Source organism: Bufo gargarizans, chromosome 5, assembly GCF_014858855.1.
Source record: "Bufo gargarizans isolate SCDJY-AF-19 chromosome 5, ASM1485885v1, whole genome shotgun sequence".
NCBI classification, from domain to species: domain Eukaryota; kingdom Metazoa; phylum Chordata; class Amphibia; order Anura; family Bufonidae; genus Bufo; species Bufo gargarizans.
Window position 1 is genome coordinate 278,683,310 of NC_058084.1, and position 20,841 is coordinate 278,704,150.

The following is a 20,841-nucleotide window of genomic DNA, read 5'->3' on the forward strand; positions in this document are numbered from 1 at the left end:
ATTCGGCGGGGGACGGCTGTATCAGACACCTGACCGCAATGACGGGGAATGTCGATCCCGCCAAACCCTGTCATTTAACCCATCAGATGCCGCGATCAACACCGATCACAGCATCTGTGAGATAAGGCAGCGGCATGTGGCTACCTCTGGGTGCAGACCAGTAGTCACAGCACTCCTGCTTCCATGTTGGCACTACTGGAGTGTCTGTGACTGCGCTGATTGGTGAAGTAGTAGTTCCTGCTCACAGCTGCTCCACCATCAGTTTAACACTTAGTCCCGCAGACATCTATCTGTTTATCTATGTCTATCTGTCTATCTCTCTCTATCTCTATTTGCAGTAATGAGATTTGCTCTGTTTTGGATCTCAGAATCTCAATTTTCGGTTAGTTTGACTTCATCGTGGTACAGTTTTTGTCTTTCTGTTTGTATAGCTGCCAGACTATGTGTATAGCCCTTACTGTGTGGCTTTTCTCCAAGTTTCTAGAGCTACAAGTTTCATGTCTCTGGAAATGAAACCAAACAGAAATATTTAAAAGCTAATTGTTTACACTGATAAAATAACCAGCAATAGATAATCATTATTACAAACACATCAGAGAACTGTACGTTCACCTCTCCAGGTAGCAAACAATTGGACACTGATTTCATTGGTAAAAATTACACAATTAGCAATGACATAAGCAACTAATACTTTTTGATCATTGACGTTACACATAACAAAAGATTGTAAAAGTTATGAATACATAGTTCAAGAAAAAACGTTCATATGGAAAACGTTAAAGAGAACCTGTCATCTGGATTTTGTATATAGAGCTGAGGACATGGGCTGCTAGATCGCCACTAGCACATTCACAATACCCAGTCCCCATAGCTCTGTGTGCTTTTATTGTGTCCATTTTTTTAAAATAGATATGTAAATTAACCTTAGATGAGTCCTGTCCCTAGGATGAGTCCAGCGTGAAGTAGCCCAGCACCACTCCGCATCCTCCGAATCTCCTCCTTGCTCCCACCGCCACAAAGCTAGAGCGCCGTAATCTTGCGATGCGCAAGCTAGCACATGCGCAGTGTCAGCATAGTGTTCCTTACCTGTGCTGGCATCAGATTACGGCTCTCTAGCTTTGTGACGTTGGGGAGCAAGGAGGAGATTCGGAGGATGCGGGGCGGTGCTGGGCTCCTTCACGCTGTACTCATCTCAGGGACCGGACTCCTCTAAGGTTCATTTGCATATCTATCAAATCGTTTGTTTGACACAATAAAAGCGCAGAGAGCTATGAGGACTGGATATTGCAGATGTGCTAGCGGCGATCTAGCAGCCCATGTCCTCAGCTCTATACACAAAATCCCGGTGACAGGTTCCCTTTAAGGCCTCTTTCACACGACCGATACAGATTGTGTCCGGATCTGTTCAGGAAAAAATTTATGGTTTTGCACGCAAGTGTCATGCCCTGCTCAGGCTATGTGCGAAGGTCTGCCAGATTAGCAGCACTTGTGTAGCCTTTTTGTTTTGGAGTTGAGCTATATCCACCTCCCTTCAGGTGCACTGGTTGTGGCTGTTGGTTTGAGTTTAAATTACGCCCACTCCAGTGTCCTGTGCGGGTTATAGCTTCTGTCTGGCTCAGAGGAAGGAAGAAAGGATTTGCTGTTCCTGCTCAGTAAAGATAAGTTGTTTTTTGTTTTCTTTTGGTTGTCTGTCTAGGCTGTTAGAGAGACGCCTGCCCCTCCAGGTTCTGAGGGAGCAGGCTGCCTCTTTCCCCCTTTCACCATCTAAGGGATTTTAGGGTATCTTCAGCCCAGGCATGAGGACACGTTATTCCCACCTTCAGGGTCTAAACGTGGGCATAGTCTAGGGAAAGCTGGTAGGGATTTGTCAGGAGGTGACCTTTATCCCCAGCTTCTTGCCTAGACACTTGTTTGTTTATTTTCTGTGTATCTTGTATCCTGTCCGCCGTGACAGCAAGTCAGTTTTGTCTGCGTTTGCTTTCAGTGGTTCACGTGGATGCTATCAGTTTTTATGTGTTTTTTACATTCGCGAATAAAAAACCTGAAGAATTGCAAACATCTCCTAGCAACCATCAGTGAAAAACACATTGCATATGGACTGCATCCAGATGCAATGCGTTTTTCACGGAAGCCCCATTCACTTCTATGGAACCAGGGCTGCATGAAAAACGCAGAATATAGAACATCTTGTGATTTTCACGTAACGTAGAGATTATGCGTGAAAAACAATGCCCATGTACACAGACCCAAAGAAATAAATGGGTCAGGACTCTTTGTGGGTGCAATACGTTCAATTCACGCATTGCACCCGTATTGAAAACTCGCTCATGTGAAAAAAAAATTGTGATTTTTTTTTTTTGTTACGCACTTATCGTATTTCCTTGCCCCACATGCTTATGTATGGGCAAGAAATAGTAATCACTGGCAGTCTTGGTTAGATTGCCTGGTCCCACCCCCTGGTTAGTAGGGAGTTTTAGCTGAGCAGACCAGAAGAAAGGATGTGTGTGTGAGAAATCCTGCAAGTTAGGCCTGGTCCAAGAAACCTTTATTCTTCAGGCAGATAGCTGCCAGAAAAAGCAACTAACTGGGGGAATTCCCCTGAGAGAGACAGAGATCCTGAAATCCATACAGATTATTGAGAACCAAGGTCGTGCTCATTTATGGCACTAAGACTTTACTGCTTATGAAGAGAGTATATAACTACTCTGTAATATACTGTGGAACTGTGCCTATTGCTGCTATATGTACTACTACTCCCATCATCAACTCAGTAAAGAGACTTTACTTATTCTAACCAAACTGGCCTGATCGTTGATTTCACCGTCACCCATCTGCCATTTTTTGCTTCTGTACTCTTGCCTTGCACCCAGTCAAGGACAACCCACCTAACACCAAGCAGGAGCCCCAGAAAGCCCAGGGAGTGCTCCAAGGAAAAAAAAGTGTGACATCCCTTTACTTGAATGGTAGGCTTGAGCAAATCTGGTTCAGATTGCTCTATCCGAACTCAATTTGTTTGAAAGCTTTGTTTACAATATCTCTTCAGTAATGTGCTAAAATGTATGGGCTCTGCTGAGGCTTGGAAAATTTTGCCACAAATAAAGCGTGACGTTACACTTTAGTTATGCGCATAAATTACTGTTCCAAAATCCAAAGCTGAACTCAGCTTCATTAATGAGATTTTGAAATAGTAAAATAAATAATTTATATGTGCATAACCAAAGTGTAATGTCATAGACATGAGACAAAGTAAGTCTTGCGTTATTTGCAGCAAGATTTTCCAGGCCTCAGCGAAGCCCATACACTTTAGCGAGATACGGAAGAGATATTGTAAATCAAGTTTTCAAACAAATCAGGTTCAGAAAGAGCAATCTAAACCCAATTTGCTCAAGTCTACCGAACGGCTCCAGAACGTGCTGGAGTGAGGACAGCCACCATCACCACTCCACTCCCCTCCTCCCAGCTCTCCCCCTGAGAGCTACTGCAATGGAACTACACAGGCGGTTCAACCGGTTCATTATTTTATGTCCCAAAAATGATAGCAAGTTTGTCAGAAGTCTCTGCTCTTAAATGAAATTTTTTCTATCTTAGGGCTCATGCACACGACCGCGCCGTGTTTTGCGGTCCACAAATTGTGGATCCACAAAACGCGGATGCCTCCCACGCATGTTCCGCAGTTTGCTGAACGGAACTGGATGCCCATAATAGAAATGCCTATTCTTGTCTGCAAAATGGACAAGAATAGGACATGTTATATTTTTTTGTGCGGCCCCACGGAACGGAGCAGTGGATGCGGACAGCACACGGAATGCTGTCTGCATCTTTTGCGGCCCCATTGAAGTGAATGGGTCCGCATCAAAGCCACAAAAACTGCAGCTCGGATGCCGAACCAAACCATGTGCATGACCCCTTAAAGGGCATCTGTCAGCTTTGTACCTATGAAACTGGCTGCCTGTCTTAGTCCATGTTCATATGTGCCTACACTGCCGTGCCCTCTCCACTTTGATTGACAGTCCTAGGTGTGGCGGTTTCACTGCCTGGCTCTGTCTACCAAAGTGGAGAGAGCACTGTAGAGAGTGCAGAGCCTCTATGTGTAATGGCAACCCCTCCCCCCCTGTTATATCAAGGCTAAGTTCTAGATCTGTGTAGATTTCTCCATTATTCTTTTCTGTCAGAGAAACACAAAAAACTGATCCATTTTGAATCCCTATTTGATTAAATGAGTAAGGGCTCATGCACATAAAGGTATTTTCTTTCTGCTTCCGTTTCCAGTTTTTTTGTGGACCGTATGCGGAACCATTCACTTCAATGGGTTTGCAAAAACAACGGAAGGTACTCCATGTGCATTCAGTTTCTGTATTTCCATTCCGCAAAAAAGTAGTTCATTTCCAATTATTGTCCGCAAATCACGGTCCGAGGCTACATTCAAGTCAGTGGGTCTGCAAAAAATACAGAACGCACACGGAAAACATCCGTGTTTTGCAGATCCATACAGTAGAAATGCTATGCCCAGCCCATATTGCTCATGTGTTTGATGATTAATAAGTTACTGTTTCCGTTTCCGATCCGCAAAAAACTATTCGCATACGGAAACCATATGGATAGGTTTTGTGGAATAACAGAATGGAAGAGGACTTAAATCAGAAGAAAAAAAAAACCTCAGATACGGAACAATGGATCCATGAAAAACAGGACTGCAAAACAACAACTTTCGTGTGCATGAGCCCTTATTTTGAGCATCAGTTGAGTTCAGTTTGTGTCCGTTCCTTTAGGTTTCTGTAATTTTTGAAGGGACACACAGTCCTGTCTGTTGAACGCTTATTTCCACCAAAAGTAACAGGAACTTTACTGAAAGGAGCTACAAAAGAAATCCTACAAAAACAAAGATAGAGACTTCATGCAGATGTTGTCCTTTGCTTGATTTGAACGTAAGGCCTCTTTCACAAAGGTGTCATGTGTGAGAGCCGGATAGGATGCGGGTGCGTTGCGGGAAAATGCGTGATTTTTCCGCACGAGTGCAAAGCATTTTAATGTGTTTTGCACGCGTGTGAGAAAAATCGCCATGTTTGGTACCCAAACCCGCACTTCTTCACAGAAGTTTGGGTTTTGGATCGGTGTTGTGTAGATTTTATTATTTTCCCTTATAACATGGTTATAAGGGAAAATAATAGCATTCTGAATACAGAATGCTTAGTAAAATACCGATCAAAAAAATAAATAAATAATAAGGGGTATTCCCATCTTCAGTTTTCTTACTTACCTTCGTCCAGCGTGACGTCCACTTTCTGGATTCGGCTGGGCTTGAGTGACATCTTCTCCTGTTTACCGGTCGCCAGGCCGCGCTTGCACAGTTTTTCTCCCGGCCGGGGAATGTCCTGAACGCGCACGCACGCCGCGCATGCGCCATGGTGACTTATTCCTGGCCTGTATAGTACTGGCCAGAAAGAAGTCATCATGGCGCATGCGCGGCAGCGTGCATGTTCAGGACATTGCGCAGCCCGGCCAGGAGAGAATATTCAGTCTTCTGCGCAAGCGCGGCCCGGCAGGATTTGACAGGAGAGGTGGCCGTAACCAGGGGAGACGAAAGACAACAATCAGGTAAGAGGGGACTTATTTTCTCAAAAAGGGTGGGAATTGGGTAATAAAATGTATTTAGAAAAATGATCACTGTCAAATCATTAAGAGATTTAACAGTGATCATTGTGATGGGAATACCCCTTTAACTCACCTAATCCACTTGTTCGCGCATGGTGATGGATCATGTGACGGACCATGTGATGAGCGCAGTGACGTCACCACAGGTCCTTTTCCTCTTGATCATCAAGAAGAAGTGGATGAGGAGAGTTAAATCATTTTTTTGTTTTTAACCCCTCCATCCCTATTTTACTAAGCATTCTGTATTAAGATTGCTATTATTTTCCCTTATAACCATGTTATAAGGGAAAATAATAATGATCGGGTCCCCATCCCGATCATCTCCTAGCAACCATGAGTGAAAATCTTGCTTGTGGATGCTTGCGATTTTCACGCAGCCCCATTCACTTCTATGAGGCCTGCGTTGCGTGAAAAACGTACAATATAGAGCATGCTGCGATTTTCACGCAATGCACAAGTGATGAGGACTTTAACTGCGGTCGGAATTGTCCGTTAGTGAGACTGTCTACCAGAATGTCTATGCCCGCCAGTGCATTTAGCTTGGTGGGACACATGGGGGCAATGACACAATTTAGTATGTTAGGTGGCTTTCTGTCCCCCTCCCCCCTTTTCCCGCTCTTCTATTTCAGAATTACCTCAGGGTGAAGCTCTGATCCGGTGCCAGCTGGTTCTTTCTGGTTTCATCTACAAGTTTGATGCCGACTAAAGTTCGTCTTCTGATTGGTGGATGGCATTACTGGAGGATAATTCCTCTCCCTGATTTGTTGTTCCACTTGCAGCGGGAAAATGTTTCTCTTTAAATTGCTGTGTTCGATGGCACGTCTAGACCAGTTTTAAGAAGACCGAATTGTTGCCCCGCCCTCACTCCCTATTTATTATTGTTGCTTTGCTTTATTAGTGGGGCTGCATCACTCAGCTATTGCTCAGTGGATTCCGGTAATTAATAGAGGTTTTAAATGGTTAATTAATTGATGAGGTTGAATGTTTTTAATTATTTATTAATTTATCCATGTTGCTTTTGGTTACTGTTAATAAAACATTGCGGCCATTTTATTGCAATCTCTAGGTGTCATGTCATTATTTTATTAAGTTGTTAAGCACTGAGCTTAGGAGGCGTCATTTGCCTCCATGTAACTGGAGAGGAGTGTGTGGGACTCTTGAGATGCAGAGAACTGTAACAGACTGGATGGCACTTTTGGGATATATGGATTTATGTCAGGAGACAAAGCCTTTGGGAGATGAACAGAGTGGTTTATCAATTTCTTTGTTTTCATCACTGTGTATTGTAGCGATGAGCGAAGTTTTAGAAAATTCTATGCGGCAGATTCATGGAACTTTGTCAAGAAATTTGATTGGCTACAAATTACTTTGTCAAGAATCGCTTTTCATTGTATGGAGAGGGCGCAATGACGAGGAACAGCAATCAAGCCGCCCCCGTCATTTAACCCCTCAGATGCCATGTTCAATGCTGATCGCAGCATCTGAGACTCACATTCAGGTGCTCAGGGGGATAATCTGGGGTTAAAAATAAATATATATTATACTCACCTCATCCACCTGCTCACGGAGAGACCATCCGCTCCTATCTTCATCCTAATATACTACTCTTTCTTCTGACAATTAGTACTGCATGCGTTCTGGCCCCTTGAAGGCATAATTTTGGGACGTTTGGTCCCTCATCAAGCAGCCCATTTTTTTTTTTTTCCAAATAACACCCCAATAAGGGACAATTTTTGCATTCAGGCAAGTGTTCCCGAAATTTGGACGGAGATAAAACCACAGCATGCTGCAGTATTATCTCCGCCCTGAACAGTCAAAACGACTGAACTGATGACATCCTAATGCATCCTGAACGGATTGCTCTCCATTCAGAATGCATGGGGTTATTTTCCGGTATAGAGCCCCTAGGACAGAACTCTGTGTGAAAGAAAACTGCTAGTGTGAAAGTACTCTTGAGTCAGCTGTAACACAAATAATCAACTGCACACAAACTGAAAGTGAACTAGACATGAGGAAACGAAACTGGAGCACAAGGGAACCACCCAGTGTAGTGTAGAGCCTGAGCAGTCAGCCAGCACTCAGCATTCTGCAAAGGCCTCCGATCACTAAGGTAGGTGTCAGTTCCCTGATTTTATTGTTGAAATGCTGTGATATAGGATCTGTGTTCACACGTTTATAGACTATTATTCTAACGTATCATTTTCCTATTTTAGTAATAATCAAAACCTATTTACTTCTATATTCTAGTTTTCTTAGGCTGTGTATACATCTGCATCGTGGTCCATGTTTAACTCTGTGTCAGATGTGTCATATGATAGATATCCGCTGCACCCCACTGCGGGGTCTGTTATGTTCTGCCAAAGCATCTATCACTTTGAAAAATTGAGCTGCTTGAGGCAATTTTTTTTTCTGTCAAATATGGCAAAAATCTGTGATGGAGACTCCTGACAATATCTCTGATACAAATGTGAACAGGTTGGCCACTCTTTAAATACCTTCCACTACTGTGTGGCAGGCAGGGAAAAAATGAAGTTCCTAATATACTTCATTAACCACTTCAGCCCCGCTAGGTGAAACCCCCTTCATGACCAGGCCACTTTTTACACTTCTGCACTACACTCCTTTCACCGTTTATCGCTCGGTCATGCAACTTACCACCCAAATGAATTTTACCTCCTTTTCTTCTCACTAATGGAGCTTTCATTTGGTGGTATTTTATTGCTGCTGACATTTTTACTTTTTTTGTTATTAATCAAAATGTAACGATTTTTTTGCAAAAAAATGACATTTTTCACTTTCAGCTGTGAAATTTTGCAAAAAAAACGACATCCATATATAAATTTTTCGCTAAATTTATAGTTCTACATGTCTTTGATAAAAAAAAAATGTTTGGGCAAAAAAAAAAAATGGTTTGGGTAAAAGTTATAGCATTTACAAACTATGGTACAAAAATGTGAATTTCCGCTTTTTGAAACGGCTCTGATTTTCTGAGCACCTGTCATGTTTCCTGAGGTTCTACAATGCCCAAACAGTAGAAAAACCCCACAAATGACCCCATTTCGGAAAGTAGACACCCTAAGGTATTCGCTGATGGGCATAGTGAGTTCATAGAACTTTTTATTTTTTGTCACAAGTTAGCGGAAAATGATGATGATTTTTTCTTTTTTCTTTTTTCTTACAAAGTCTCATATTCCACTAACTTGCGACAAAAAATTAAAAATTCTAGGAACTCACCATGCCCCTCACAGAATACCTTGGGGTGTCTTCTTTCCAAAATGGGGTCACTTGTGGCGTAGTTATACTGCCCTGGCAATTTAGGGGCCCAAATGTGTGAGAAGAACTTTGCAATCAAAATGTGTAAGAAATGACCGGTGAAATCCGAAAGGTGCACTTTGGAATATGCGCCCCTTTGCCCACCTTGGCAGCAAAAAAGTGTCACACATGTGGTATCGCCGTACTCAGGAGAAGTTGGGGAATGTGTTTTGGGGTGTCATTTTACATATACCCATGCTGGGTGAGAGAAATATCCTGGCAAAAGACAACTTTTCCCATTTTTTTATACAAAGTTGGCATTTGACCAAGATATTTTTCTCACCCAGCATGGGTATATGTAAAATTACACCCCAAAACACATTCCCCAACTTCTCCTGAGTACGGCGATACCAGATGTGTCACACTTTTTTGCTGCGAAGGTGGGCAAAGGGGCACATATTCCAAAGTGCACCTTTCGGATTTTGCAGGGCATTTTTTACACATTTTGATTGCAAAGTTCTTCTCACACATTTGGGCCCCTAAATTGCCAGGGCAGTATAACTACGCCACAAGTGACCCCATTTTGGAAAGAAGACACCCTAAGGTATTCCGTGAGGGGCACTGCGAGTTCCTAGAATTTTTTATTTTTTGTCACAAGTTAGCGGAAAATGATGATTTTTTTTTTTTTCTCTTTTTTCCTTACAAAGTCTCATATTCCACTAACTTGCGACAAAAAATAAAAAATTCTAGGAACTCGCCATGCCCCTCACGGAATACCTTGGGGTGTCTTCTTTCCAAAATGGGGTCACTTGTGGCGTAGTTATACTGCCCTGGCAATTTAGGGGCCCAAATGTGTGAGAAGTACTTTGCAATCAAAATCTGTAAAAAATGACCGGTGAAATCCGAAAGGTGCACTTTGGAATATGTGCCCCTTTGCCCACCTTGGCTGCAAAAAAGTGTCACACATCTGGTATCGCCGTACTCAGGAGAAGTTGGGGAATGTGTTTTGGGCTGTCATTTTACATATACCCATGCTGGGTGAGAGAAATATCTTGGCAAAAGACAACTTTTCCCATTTTTTTATACAAAGTTGGCATTTGACCAAGATATTTTTCTCACCCAGCATGGGTATATGTAAAATGACACCCCAAAACACATTGCCCAACTTCTCCTGAGTACGGCAATACCAGATGTGTGACACTTTTTTGCTGCCAAGGTGGGCAAAGGGGCACATATTCCAAAGTGCACCTTTCGGATTTTGCAGGGCATTTTTTACACATTTTGATTGCAAAGTTCTTCTCACACATTTGGGCCCCTAAATTGCCAGGGCAGTATAACTACCCCACAAGTGACCCCATTTTGGAAAGAAGACACCCCAAGGTATTCCGTGAGGGGCATGGCGAATTCCTAGAATTTTTTATTTTTTGTCGCAAGTTAGTGGAATATGAGACTTTGTAAGGAAAAAAGAAAAAAAAAGAAAAATCATCATTTTCCGCTAAATTGTGACAAAAAATAAAAAATTCTAGGAACTCGCCGTGCCCCCCACGGAATACCTTGGGGTGTCTTCTTTCCAAAATGGGGTCACTTGTGGCGTAGTTATACTGCCCTGGCAATTTAGGGGCCCAAATGTGTAAGAAGTACCTTGAAATCAAAATGTGTAAAAAATGGCCTGCGAAATCCGAAAGGTGCCCCTTTGCCCACCTTGGCTGCAAAAAAGTGTCACACATCTGGTATCGCCGTACTCAGGAGAAGTTGGGAAATGTGTTTTGGGGGGTCATTTTACATATACCCATGCTGGGTGAGAGAAATATCTTGGCAAAAGACAACTTTTCCCATTTTTTTATACAAAGTTGGCATTTGACCAAGATATTTTTCTCACCCAGCATGGGTATATGTAAAATGACACCCCAAAACACATTCCCCAACTTCTCCTGAGTACGGCGATACCAGATGTGTGACACTTTTTTGCAGCCTAGATGCGCAAAGGGGCCCAAATTCCTTTTAGGAGGGCATTTTTAGACATTTGGATCCCAGACTTCTTCTCACACTTTCGGGCCCCTAAAAAGCCAGGGCAGTATAAATACCCCACATGTGACCCCACTTTGGAAAGAAGACACCCCGAGGTATTCAATGAGGGGCATGGCGAGTTCCTAGAATTTTTTTTTTTTTTGCATAAGTTAGCGGATATTGATTTTTTTTGTTTTTTTTCTCACAAAGTCTCACTTTCCGCTAACTTAGGACAAAAATTTCAATCTTTCATGGACTCAATATCCCCCTCACGGAATATCTTGGGGTGTCTTCTTTCCGAAATGGGGTCACACGTGGGGTATTTATACTGCCCTGGCTTTTTAGGGGCCCTAAAGCGTGAGAAGTCTGGAATATAAATGTCTAAAAATGTTTAGGCATTTGGATTCCGTGAGGGGTATGGTGCGTCCATGTGAGATTTTATTTTTTGACACAAGTTAGTGGAATATGAGACTTTGTAAGAAAAAACAAAAACAAACAAAAAATGTCCGCTAACTTGTGCCAAAAAAAATGGCTGAATGGAGCCTTACCAGGGGGGGAGTGATCAATGACAGGGGGGTGATCACCCATATAGACTCCCTGATCACCCCCCTGTCATTGATCACCCCCCCTGTAAGGCTCCATTCAGACGTCCGCATGATTTTTACGGATCCATGGATACATGGATCGGATCCACAGAACGCATGCGGACGTCTGAATGGAGCCTTACAGGGGGGTTATCAATGACAGGGGGTGATCAGGGTAATCAGGGTGATCACCCCCCTGTCACTGATCACCCCCCCTGTAAGGCTCCATTCAGACATCCGCATGATTTTTTACGGATCCATGGATACATGGATCGGATCCACAGAACGCATGCGGACGTCTGAATGGAGCCTTACAGGGGGGTTATCAATGACAGGGGGTGATCAGGGTAATCAGGGTGATCACCCCCCTGTCACTGATCACCCCCCTGTAAGGCTCCATTCAGACATCCGCATGATTTTTTACGGATCCATGGATACATGGATCGGATCCACAAAACACATGCGGACGTCTGAATGGAGCCTTACAGGGGGGTTATCAATGACAGGGGGGTGATCAATGACAGGGGGTGATCAGGGAGTGTATATGGGTGATCACCCGCCTGTCATTGATCACCCCCCTGTAAGGCTCCATTCAGACGTCCGCATGATTTTTACGGATCCATGGATACATGGATCGGATCCGTAAAAATCATGCGGACGTCTGAATGGAGCCTGACAGGGGGGTGATCAATGACAGGGGGGTGATCAATGACAGGGGGTGATCAGGGAGTGTATATGGGTGATCACCCGCCTGTCATTGATCACCCCCCTGTAAGGCTCCATTCAGACGTCCGCATGATTTTTACGGATCCATGGATACATGGATCGGATCCGTAAAAATCATGCGGACGTCTGAATGGAGCCTGACAGGGCGGTGATCAATGACAGGGGGTGATCAGGGAGTGTATATGGGTGATCACCCGCCTGTCATTGATCACCCCCCTGTAAGGCTCCATTCAGACGTCCGCATGATTTTTACGGATCCATGGATACTTGGATCGGATCCGTAAAAATCATGCGGACGTCTGAATGGAGCCTGACAGGGCGGTGATCAATGACAGGGGGTGATCAGGGAGTGTATATGGGTGATCACCCGCCTGTCATTGATCACCCCCCTGTCATTGATCACCCCCCTGTAAGACGTCCGCATGATTTTTACGGATCCATGGATACATGGATCGGATCCGTAAAAATCATGCGGACGTCTGAACGGAGCCTGACAGGGGGGTGATCAATGACAGGGCGGTGATCAATGACAGGGGGGTGATCAGGGAGTTTATATGGGGTGATCAGGGGTTTATAAGGGGTTAATAAGTGACGGGGGGGGGGGTGGTGTAGTGTAGTGTAGTGTGGTGTTTGGGGGGACTGTACTGACCTACCTGAGTCCTCTGGTGGTCGATCCTAACAAAAGGGACCACCAGAGGACCAGGTAGGACGTATATTAGACGCTGTTATGAAAACAGCGTCTAATATACCTGTTAGGGGTTAAAAAATTCGGATCTCCAGCCTGCCAGCGAGCGATCGCCGCTGGCAGGCTGGAGATCCACTCGCTTACCTTCTGTTCCTGTGAGCGCGCGCGCCTGTGCGCGCGCGTTCACAGGAAATCTCGCGTCTCGCGAGAAGACGCGTATATGCGTCCAGGAGGAATAAAGCAACCACCTCCCGGACGCATATACGCGTACGGCGGTCGGGAGGTGGTTAAAGGGGTTCTGCAGTTTGTTTAAACTGATGATCTATCCTCTGGATAGAATATCAGCATCTGATTGTGGCGGGTCCAACACCCGGGACCCCTGCCGATCAGTTGTTTGAGAAGGCAGTGGCACTCCAGGGGCTCCGCGGCCTTCTCACTGTTTACCGGCCGCTGGCCCAGTGACGTCACGACTTGTATCAACTGGCCTGGGCACTGCTAAACTTTGTTCACTCCTGGAGCTCCGCTGCCTTCTCAAACAGCTGATTTGTGGGGGTCCCGGATGTCGGACCCCCGCTGATGAGATGCTGATGATCTATCCAGAGGATAGATCATCAGTTTAAACAAACTGCAGAACCCCTTTAAACACATCTGCCTGCTTTTCTTTCAATTATAAGCCACTACCCCTCAGTCCTGCTCTACCTTGCAGCTGAGTTCGTCCATGGCTGCACACGACATGGAGGAGCTTGAGAGCAAGCTCGTCCATGCGCATGTGCAGTCTGCTCCTGTCAGTGGTCGGCACCCTGCTGCCCGCTCTAACTGTGACAGGAATCATCTGCTTGTTACCTCTCTACAAACAGCAGATTCCTGTCAGAAGCTGGCTGTGATAAAAACCTTCAGAGTCCCTACTGCAGAAGCTACTTAGTCAGTCCCCATCCCCCCCTGCACGATCACCACACAGCCGACCCGTTAAGCCACGCCCACAGGTTCCGTTAGGCCATGCCCCCTGCAACAAACAGGGAAAGCAGGACATCTAGCCAGGAACTATGATATATATATATATATACACATACAAACATCGCATCCACATGGGTGAAATATCTTTTCTATTTTCACCTAATGAGAGTGCTGTTGTTTTGCTATACACACACACACACACACATGTATATATACATACATATTTATTTATATACAAAATATGTACACACGTGTTTAATATATTTATATGTGTATATACATTGCGGTCCGCAATGCATGGGCACTGACCGTATGTGTAATATGTATATATATATATATACAGTACAGACCAAAAGTTGGGACACACCTTCTCATTTAAAGAGTTTTCTTTATTTTTATGAATATGAAAATTGTAGATTCACACTGAAGGCATCAAAACTGTGAATTAACACATGTGGAATTATATACATAACAAAAAAGTGTGAAGCAACTGAAAATATGTCATATTCTAGGTTTTCCAAAGTAGCCTTCTTTTGCTTTCATTACTGCTTTGCACATTCTTGGCATTCTCTTGATGAGCTTCAAGAGGTAGTCACCTGAAATGGTCTTCCAACAGTCTTGAAGGAGTTCCCAGAGATGCTTAGCACTTGTTGGCCCTTTTGCCTTCACTCTGCGGTCCAGCTCACCCCAAACCATCTTGATTGGGTTCAGGTCCGGTGACTGTGGAGGCCAGGTCATCTGGCGCAGCACCCCATCACTCTCCTTCATGGTCAAAAAGCCCTTACACAACCTGGAGGTGTGTTTGGGGTCATTGTCCTGTTGAAAAAAAAATGATGGTCCAAATAAACGCAAAAAATGCCACTGCAAGATGCTGTGGTAGCCATGCTGGTTCAGTATGCCTTCAATTTTGAATAAATCCCCAACAGTGTCACCAGGAAAGCACCCCCACACAATCACACCTCCTCCTCCATGCTTCACGGTGGGAACCAGGCATGTAGAGTCCATCCATTCACCTTTTCTGAGTCGCACAAAAACACGGTGGTTGGAACCAAAGATCTCAAATTTGGACTCATCAGACCAAAGCACAGATTTCCACTGGTCTAATGTCCATTCCTTGTGTTCTTTAGCCCAAACAAGTCTCTTCTGCTTGTTGCCTGTCCTTAGCAGGGGTTTCCTAGCAGATATTCTACCATGAAGGCCTGATTCACACAGTCTCCTCTTAACAGTTGTTCTAGAGATGTGTCTGCTGCTAGAACTCTGTGTGGCATTGACCTGGTCTCTAATCTGAGCTGCTGTTAACCTGCGATTTCTGAGGCTGGTGACTTGGATGAACTTATCCTCTGCAGCAGAGGTGACTATTGGTCTTCCTTTCCTGGCGCGGTCCGCATGTGAGCCAGTTTCTTTGTAGCGCTTGATGGTTTTTGTGACTGCACTTGGGGACACTTTCAAAGTTTTCCCAATTTTTCGGACTGACTGACCTTCATTTATTAAAGTAATGATGGCCACTCGTTTTTTCTTTACTTAGCTGCTTTTTTCTTGCCATAATACAAATTCTAACAGTCTATTCAGTAGGACTATCAGCTGTGTATCCACCTGACTTCTCCACAAGGCAACTGAGGGTCCCAACCCCATTTATAAGGCAAGAAATCCCACTTATTAAACCTGACAGGGCACACCTGTGAAGTGAAAACCATTTCAGGTGACTACCTCTTGAAGCTCATCAAGAGAATGCCAAGAGTGTGCAAAGCAGTAATCAAAGCAAAAGGTGGCTACTTTGAAGAACCTAGAATATGACATATTTTCAGTTGTTTCACACTTTTTTGTTATGTATATAATTCCACATGTGTTAATTCATAGTTTCGATGCCTTCAGTGTGAATCTACAATTTTCATAGTCATGAAAATAAAGAAAACTCTTTGAATGAGAAGGTGTGTCCAAACTTTTGGTCTGTACTGTATATATATATATATACACACACATCGCAATGCATGGGTACCGACAGTGTGTCCACTGTCTGCAGACGTGAAATGGGTTCTGCAATCTGTATACGACAGTACTTTTTCGTGGTTCACTTGATACGGTGCGCACACGGCTGGTGCCTGTATATTGCAAATCCCCTGTTCGCTGCACAATAGAAAACGGATCCGTCCTGCAAAGACTTTCAATGGTGTTCAAGACGGATCCGTCATGGTTATAGAAGACATAATACAAATGGATCCGTTCATGACGGATGCATGCGGTTATATTATGGTAACAGAAGCGTTTTTGCAGATCCATGACGGATCCACAAAAAACATGAGTGTGAAAGTAGCCTTAGGCACATAGTGTCCCTCTTCATTCTATTCTAAAGTTGGGAGGTATGCTAAAGCACTGATGAAATGACACCTAAGATGCTGTTATTACTATGGTATCACAGTTGGCCAGGGATGTCATGTGATCACTCCTCTGAAAATGCTTGCTGTGATGCATGCTGGGATATTTACTTTCACTTTGCAGCTGCTCTACCCACCAGGGGCGTTGCTAGGGTCTCAAAAGATCCGGGGCCCAAGCACCAATGCATATGGCCCAATTCTCCAAGTTGAACAACAGCACCCTCCCCCCCTGCAAACACAGACATTTTACTGTACTTGCCGACCCGTCTCTCAGCCGACCCGTCTCTGCAGAGTGTGACGCACAGACATCTTAGCTTCCTTACTTTTCTGTACCCCCAAATACTATCCTGAAAAAAAAAGAGTGCCACCCATAGTAACAGTACTCCTCATAGTCCCACCAATAGTAATTCCCTTCTAGAATGCTCTCATTAGTCATACTGCCCCCTACTGTACCCAACAGTGATAACGCTCCACAAAATTGCCTCCATTAGTAGAAGAGCCCTCCAGTATTAATAATACCCTCACAGAGCCCCCAGTAGTAATAAAGCTATCTACAGACCCCTCAGTAGTAATAAGGCCCCCATAGTGCTCTTAGTAGAAATAATGCGGATCCCTCCTATAGAGCCCCCAGTAGTAATAAGAATGCCTAATGTCCCCTGGATTTAAAATGCTCCCAGTAGTTATACTGCCCCTTAATGTTATAATGCTCGCCCTGAAGAGCCCCCAATATTTATAATGCCGCCTGCAGTGCCCCCTGTAGTTATATTCCTCCGTTTAGTGTCCTTAGAAATTATAATTCCTCAGCACCTCCGCCATACAGTCCCATGTAAATAACATTATTTCCCTCCCTCCGCCATAGAGTCCCATATAAATACCATCACATCATCTCTCCAGCCCCCTCCAATATACAGTCCCATGTAAATAACATCCCTCTCTATCTACAGCCCCCTCCAAAATACAGCCTCATGTAAATAACATCACACCATCTCTCCTGCCCCTTCCAACATACAGTCCCATATAAATAACATCACCTCCTCAATATTCCTTCCCATATAATTAACATCATTCCCTCCCCCAGACACCTTCAACATACAGTCCCATAAAAATAAAAGCACCCCCTCCCCAGTCACCTCTAACATGCAGTCCCATGTAAATAACATTACCCCTTAACATTAAATCCCATGTAAATAATATCCCTCCCTCCCATAGCTGCCTTCAACATTCAGTCCCATATAAATAACATTACCCCTCAACATTCAGTCCCATGTAAATAACATCACCCTACCCCAGCCACTTCCAAATTTCAGTCCCATGTAATGAACATCACTCCACCTCACTGTCCCATGTAAATAACTTCCCTCCCTTCAGCCCTAACATACAGTCCCAGTTAAATAACTACAACTTCCAACATTGCTCTGCCTCTCACACTGAGTAATCTTCACTTACCTCCCCTCATGTAGCAGATCTCATCTCAGCCTCTTCCCACTTCCCAGGGCTTCTCTTCACTGCTGAGCCGTGGTCTCCTGCACTGGTCACATGATGGTGACATCATCCCAGGTCTTTTTCAGCTACTGCATTTAGAACTGATCACATGACCTGTGAGGTCATCACAGGTCCTTCAACTCTTGCAGTGCATTACATTCAATTGTCCTGAGGACGGCAATACAGTTACAGTCAGGTCCATAAATATCGGGCAGATAATATTGCCCTAAACACTTTAGAATTCATCCTGCTGCTTTTGTCAGCAGTCACATCATCAATAAATACAAGAGAACTAGTACCATTGTCAGTCATACATGCCCACGCCATGATACTACCATCACCATGCTACACTGATGAGGTGGTATGCTTAGGATCATGAGCAGTTCCTTTCCTTCTCCATACTCTTCTCTTCCTATCACTCTGGTACAAGTTGATCTTGGTCTCATCTGTCATAGTATGTTGTTCCAGAACTGTGAAGGCTTTTTTAGATGTTGTTTGGCAAACTCTAATCTGGCCTTCCAGTTTTTGAGGCTCACCAATGGTTTACATCTTGTGGTGAACCCTGTGTATTCACTCTGGTGAAGTCTCTTGATTGTTGACGTCGACACAGATACACATACCTCCTGGAGAGTGTTCTTGATCTGGACAACTGTTGTGAAGGGTGTTTTCTTCACCAGGGAAAGAATTCTTCGGTCATCCACAACAGTTGTTTTCAGTTGTCTTCCGGGTCTTTTGGTGTTGCTGAGCTCACCGGTGCGTTCCTTCTTTTTATAAGAATGTTCCAAACTGTTGTTTTGGCCATGCCTTATGTTTTGTTTTTTTCAGCCTAATGATGGCTTGCTTCACTGATAGTGACAGCTCTTTGGATCTCATCTTGAGAGTTGACAGCAACAGATTCCAAATGCAAATAGCATACTTGAAATGAACTCTGGACCTTTTATCTGCTCATTGTAATTGGGATAATTGAAAGGAAAAAATCCAGCACCTCGATTTTTCGTGCTTAACGATGTTTTATTCCACAAAACCAAATATACAGCGGTGAAAAATCCTCAAGGTGCAAGCCCCAATACGGTCTACGTGTTTCGAACCAGATGGTTCTTAATCATGACCTTCATAATAAATTTCTAAGGAAGTATATATAGGAGTGAACATAGAAAATCCCTCCCACCTTAAACAAGCTGGGCGGTTCAAGACATCCCAGGTGTTACAATCAAAAGTGCTAGCAGAAATTTAAATGTACCAAACAAGTTTAAAATATAACATGAACAGACATTTCATGATATTAAACCCAGCAAAAATTGAGGAGTAACATAGCATTGATAATAAATATATAAATAAGTGAATAAACATGATTATAAGTGAGCAGCAGAAAAAACGCTCCATGTGAACACTCCTCAATACTTGCTGGCTGCAATCTAACTCTGATCATTCAGGCTATACAATACATTTTTTATTTTTTTGAAGTTGCAGCATGACGTGATCGTTAATAGCTACTAATAAATATACATGAGTTCTTTTCTCAAATTTGATCCAGCAGGGCTTCTAGACTTCAATTTTTTGAATCCAGAAGGCTTCTCTTTGGTTTACAAGTTTTTTGAGGTCTCCACCTCTTGCAGGCAAAAACACTCGTTCTATGGCATAAGCTGTGAATGATGACAGACTTCTATTATGGACCATGATAAAGTGTTTTGCTGCACTTGAGATGTTTCCATATGCAGGATTTATTATATAATTAATGTGCTCCAGTAACCTTTCTTTGAACCTTCTGGTTGAACATCCTACATATATTAACTGACAAGCTTTGCATTCAATGATGTAGACAATTCCCGATGTGTTTTAACCGGATATTTATTAATACCATCAGAATCTTGAAAATATTTTTTTGTGCTTATATAATTGCAAGCTTTACATGGGGAATTGCCGCATTGTGTAAAACCTGTATATCGCAGCCAACATGTTCGCAATTGTCCCTCCGATTTTTGACTAAAAAGAGATGGAGATAGAGAGGCAGCCAGTGACATGGGTCTTTTTGATACCACTCTATGTCCTCCCCTCAGTATTTTGTATAACTGTGGATCCTCATACAGGATAGGGATACATCTGGAGACAGCTTTCTCTATCAAAGAAAATTGATTGCTAAAAGTAAGTACAAGTGTTGGAATATTAGAGGATTTATCTTTATAGCATAATTTAATCTCATTTTCTTTTACTTCCCTATTTTCACTATATTTGTTCTTATCCATTTGTTTTCTATTACATTTTTTATGAGTCAAGGGGGTTCCAAACAACAAATCCTGCCTTTTTTTTCTTTCTGCTATATTTTTTGCTCTTTGGGTCATCCACAGTGGGTATCCTCTTTCCCTTAATCTATCAGTTATTATTTGTATCTCTTCATAAAATCTGAGTCTTTACTGCAATTGCGTCTGGCTCTGATCATCTCACCCACTGGAATAGCCTTTATTGTATGGAGTGGATGTTGACTGTTGGCTCTTAATACTGTATTTCCAGATATGGGTTTGCGATAAGTTCGAGTACATATTACCTGGCCTGGAATACCAATCAGGGTCACATCCAAGAAATTTATTTTGTGAGCATCATGAACTCCAACAAATCGCAATCCATATGGGTTACTATTCAGGTAATGTAAAAAAGAGGGTATGGCAGACACCAAATGAATAACAGGTCATCGATGTATCTGCCATACCACTCTATACACTCACCAAAGGGATTATCAACATCATAGATATAGCGCTCCTCCCAGTACGCCATGGTGACGTTTGCAAGTGACGGGGAAAATTTTGCTCCCATACTCACACCCTGAATTTGCAAGTAAAATTTATTATCAAAACTGAAATAGTTATGTGTGAGCAAAAATTCAGTTATTTTTAATACATAATCAATGAAAATGTCACCATGGCCACTGTAGCGGTGTAAATTATACTCCAGCGCTATTAGTGCTACTCGATGGGGAATGGACGGGTACAGGCTGACTACATCTGTTGTCATCCATATGCAATTTTGAGATATATCTCCCGTATCTTTAATATATCCCAGTATTCTTTTAACTAATGGTTGTAAAATTGTGTCTAGCCATTGACCTAATCTCTCTGTTAGGGAGCCAATTCCT

At 43.3% G+C, this 20,841-nt stretch overlaps 1 protein-coding gene across 1 annotated transcript in view; it reads left to right on the forward strand.

Moving 5' to 3' along the window:
- Nucleotides 1–20,295: 20,295 nt before the first annotated feature.
- The window catches only part of LOC122938038 (NFX1-type zinc finger-containing protein 1-like), a 231,841-nt gene continuing 231,295 nt past the window's right edge, over nucleotides 20,296–20,841 (forward strand). Inside the window, 1 exon segment of the mRNA XM_044293307.1 lies at nucleotides 20,296–20,352. Coding sequence (XP_044149242.1) covers nucleotides 20,311–20,352 — 42 coding nt within the window. The 5' untranslated portion in view covers nucleotides 20,296–20,310.